General features: G+C 38.3%; 2 protein-coding genes across 2 annotated transcripts in view; both read left to right on the forward strand.

The window, feature by feature from the left end:
* ccdc59 (coiled-coil domain containing 59) overlaps positions 1–979 on the forward strand; it is a 3,329-nt gene extending 2,350 nt beyond the window's left edge. The window contains exons 2-4 of the mRNA XM_014004172.1: positions 42–384; positions 467–575; positions 667–979. Coding sequence (XP_013859626.1) covers positions 42–384; positions 467–575; positions 667–831 — 617 coding nt within the window. The 3' untranslated portion in view covers positions 832–979. The remainder of the gene's footprint in view (positions 1–41; positions 385–466; positions 576–666) is intronic.
* A 172-nt stretch (positions 980–1,151) lies between these two features.
* The window catches only part of cracr2ab (calcium release activated channel regulator 2Ab), a gene marked incomplete in the record, with an annotated part of 8,692 nt that continues 5,687 nt past the window's right edge, over positions 1,152–4,156 (forward strand). Inside the window, 4 exon segments of the mRNA XM_014004167.1 lie at positions 1,152–1,378; positions 2,365–2,400; positions 2,578–2,743; positions 3,423–3,534. Coding sequence (XP_013859621.1) covers positions 2,588–2,743; positions 3,423–3,534 — 268 coding nt within the window.

Here is a 4,156-nt window from a genome sequence, read left to right on the forward strand (position 1 = left end):
ATATATATAAGAGGAAACAAAAGTTTCACTTGTGTCCTCAGGTCAAGGGTTTGCTTTCAAGAAAAAACAGAAAGTCAAAYATGAATACAACAAACTGCTGCGGAAGGAGCAAAAGAAGAACCCTGAGCCCAAAGTGGTTTACAAGGACGAGTATCCAGAACACCTCAAACATCTGTACCAGGCAGAGGCTGAGAAAATGAGGAATGAAGCTCGGGCRAACAGAGTGAACAGAAGTAAGCTGAGGATGAAGGGGAAGATGGAGGAAATGGATGAAGAAGATGATGACGACGCGGCTGCTGTCGATGAGAAAACAGACTTGGCTGGAGGATCGGAGCTGACAGACTCTGGAAACTCAAAACCAACGACAGCCTCTGACAGAGAAAGGTAGCCTGGTGTGAATTTTCACTGTGTGTTTTTGATTAGTTTAAATGAAGCTTTCATTTAGTCAATTATTTTTTTTTTTCAGTTTTACAATAAGCAACCGCATGAAAAAGAAAATGCAGAAGAAGACCTCGCATCAGAAGACCAAGGAGGAATTCGAAAGAATCCGAGAAAAGCGGAGACAAAAGAAAGAGGTGAAGTGTTGCTCCTGCTTGTTAGCGGCTACATATGATCACTGATTTTGTTTTATATATTAGAATCTGATTGTTTACATTTTAACTGCAGGAATACCTGAAGAACAAGCAGCAGAGAGAAGAAGCCATGCAGAAGTACAAACAGAAAAAGATGGAGACGTTTCAGATGCTGAGCAAAAAGACTAAGAAGGGACAACCAAACCTGAACCTGCAAATGGAGTATTTACTTCAGAAGATCCAAGGAACTCATAAATAACTCTGACTGAGGAACATTCAGCTCGGATTAATTTTTTAATCTTCTGTTTGAGGAATTATTCATGTTCAAATTCTGTTTCAAACCACAAGATGGCGCTGTTGGATATGAAGCTATTTGCTGTAAATTTGAATAAATATGTTATTTCCTGTACAGTAGTCTAATTTAACCCGGATTTTTTATTTTTATTCTTTTTTTTAGTAAATACACACAAAATTTTTGCAGTAATTTTCCTGAAGTACTTTTAATTATGCATTATCCACTTCTACTGTCTAACAAAACTCCTTTACTGTGGCTTTCAGCTTCATGCTGTCCACATGAAGCCAGCTCAAAGAGAGATTTCTCTGCAGCCCCATGTTTCTGTGTGAGCTGCGAGTAAACCCAGCCTGCTAAGCCTCAGGCTGCTTCCTCATGACATCACATGGTCACAGACTGACTTATCGAGTGTTCATCTGTGAGGCAGGATTTCCTAGTGAGCAGAAACAAAACAGTGCTGCGATACTGAGCGCAAAGGAACGCTTCAAGTTCTGCACAAAGTTTTGAAAAAAAGGTGAGACTTTTTCCTATATTTGTGTTTGATTCTGATTGGTTCTATGCAAACTGTTGTACTTATTGTGTTTTTTAGAGATTCTTGAGACTTTTAATAAAGTTTGTAAGTTTTCCTGTACAACTTTGTGACAAAACAGATTGTATTTAAAAGTAACAGATGGGACAAAACACTTTCAACAACACTCGTGAGTTGATTTTGGAGAGTAGAGCTGGTACACGTAATTCTCAGAGATTTGGCCCAAAAGTTTTTTGGACACGCTGTCATGTGCTCCTTGAAGTAAAACACAGATAGTCCTTTACGTACTGCTGTGTGTTGCCTTATTAGACAAAGAAAGTAGTGTACTACCTCAATTTTAAAAAATCGATAAAAACAATGCAGTCAATCACAAATATTGCTAACCCACATTTTATTTATGCAATAAAACATAAACTTATTGAATGTTTAAAACAAAAATTGTGTAACTTTTTGGAGTCAAGGTAATTCCAAATTTGATGGTAGCAACTTGTCAAAAAGCTGGGACAGTGACGTGTTTACTGTGAAGTATTATAATATACAAAGTATTTAAAAGTAATGTATTTTGTCTGGCGGAGGATTCTTTTCCTGGGTCTTTGTTGTTTTAAAAAAATGTCATGTTGGTGAGCCTTTCTGCACTGATTGTCCCTCTCCAGAAGCTGTCCTAGAAACACTAATGCACCCCCATACCAACAGAGAGGCAATCTTTTGAACTGTGCACTAACCGGCTGTATGCTCTGACTGCTTTTAGGAATTTTTTTTCAAGAATCTCACATTTGGATTTGACCATCAGTTCTGCACTTTACCTCAGTACATTTAAAATTAGCAATCAGCCTTGTACACATGCTAACTTAGGGTTGTAAGAAGTTTGTTTTTGCTGCATCACTGTTTATATATTTGTTAATTTTCAATCCTTTCCATTAGGAAATACTAGGCCTGACTTTTAGTTTTTGTGTGTTTTTTTTTCTATTCAGATTGAAACCTCCAGCCAGTTCTTATCAGCCTGCAAGGTATCACTAATCTCATCCTCTGGTGCTGCTGTTTTAGCTCCACCGTCACAGCGACTCTAAAGGACCCAAAGGGGTTGGACTGAGAGCGAGTGAAGAGGACTTTTAATYCTGAAGTACTACTTCTTGCACACAGAGCAGAGTTAGCTCAAGTGGAGTTTTTTTATTTTATTTTTTAAGAGTGCCAGGCATGGAGGAAGAGGAGGGCAGGACGAACGGTTTTGCACCGACCCCAGAGAGGAGAGGTTTAGACTGGGGCCACGTCGCCCTGCTGGACAAGACCAAGGAGTTCTTTCAGACCTGCGACGTGGAGGGGAAAGGCTTCATCAACTGCACTGATATGAGGGTTAGAGATGTCTATTTCTTTTTTATCAGGGATGAAAATTAGGATTAATATTTATCCACAATCCAAAAATGACAAGGCTTTTGGTGAAACTGTCATAAAACTGTTTGAAACCTTTTTGCAACAGTGAATACATTAACACTCTGCTAAAAAGAACAATAGGTTAKACCTCCAGGCTTTTAGACATTAATAATAGTTAATAACAAGCAGGAAACACTTAGTGTCATTGTTCCTGCTCTATGCTGGATTTTTTCCCCCTCCATCATTTGATTGTATTAAACAAAGCGCCTTGCCCTCTCAGTACACCTGAATAACCTAACAAGTGCTTGACGAGCTCAGATGAAAACGCTCCTGAATATAATGCAACTTACATATATTATTATTTTGCAGGCAGGAACAATAGGTGGAAGCCACTTTAACATGTTAAGTGTGTCTGAGCTGCGTTGGCAGCTAATTGGRCCTGAAATCTTCTGAGCTTCATGCTTTTATTACTGTTGTGTGAGAAAACTGCTACAGAGTGACGGATGAAGCAGCCACTAATGAGCGCGAGCTATTTTAGAATACTAAGAGAGAGGCAGAAATTATAGATGAGAAATTGTTTAAGTAGCTTATTTAAAATCTTTTTTATTTTTGTTTTTGTTTTTGCATCGTAACGTCTCRTCTGTTTGTGTTGTTCTGACAGAGGCTCCACAGAGAGCTGCCTCTGTCTGCTGGAGAGCTGGAGGATGTGTTTGACTCCTTGGATACAGACCGCGCCGGTTACCTCACCCTGCAGGCTTTTTCTTCTAGATTCAGTACGTTTCTCACCATCAAATGTTAAAAAATAAATAAATAAATAAATAAAATTTAGTTTTTGTCTCCAAACACCTTGCAGTTTAATCAAAGCCAGAGCAGATGAGGCACTAAGCTGACACAGGAACTGTGAAATTTATCTCTGATAGGGATTTTATTTTATTTTATATAGGGAAAATATGCAGAACAATCCATTAGTTTTCCATCTGAAGCATGAAATTGCCTAAAAGAGTAGATTTAGCAGAAGACCCCACTGACTGTAAGTGAAAATTACAACAAAACAACATGATGAGATGTGATAGTGAAACAAAAAAATGGATGAACTGTGAATTTGAGGAAAAGATTACTTTTTAACATAACTGTTGAAACTCTTTGTGTGACTAAAATAAGTGACTTTGTTGGTGTCATTTTTATGATGTTCTTACTACTCAACAGAGACTAAAACAGGACTATTCAACTGGTGGCTCACGGGCCACATATAGCCTGTGCATGCGGTGAACAGTCACTTTACATCAACGTTCCCCAAATACAGCGGGTAAAATAAGTATTGAACACGTCAACATTTTTCTCAGTAAATATATTACTAGAGGTGCTAATGACATGAAATTTTCACCAGATGTCGGT

The sequence above is a fragment of the Austrofundulus limnaeus genome, unplaced genomic scaffold, assembly GCF_001266775.1.
Source record: "Austrofundulus limnaeus strain Quisiro unplaced genomic scaffold, Austrofundulus_limnaeus-1.0 Scaffold22, whole genome shotgun sequence".
Taxonomy (NCBI): Eukaryota; Metazoa; Chordata; class Actinopteri; order Cyprinodontiformes; family Rivulidae; genus Austrofundulus; species Austrofundulus limnaeus.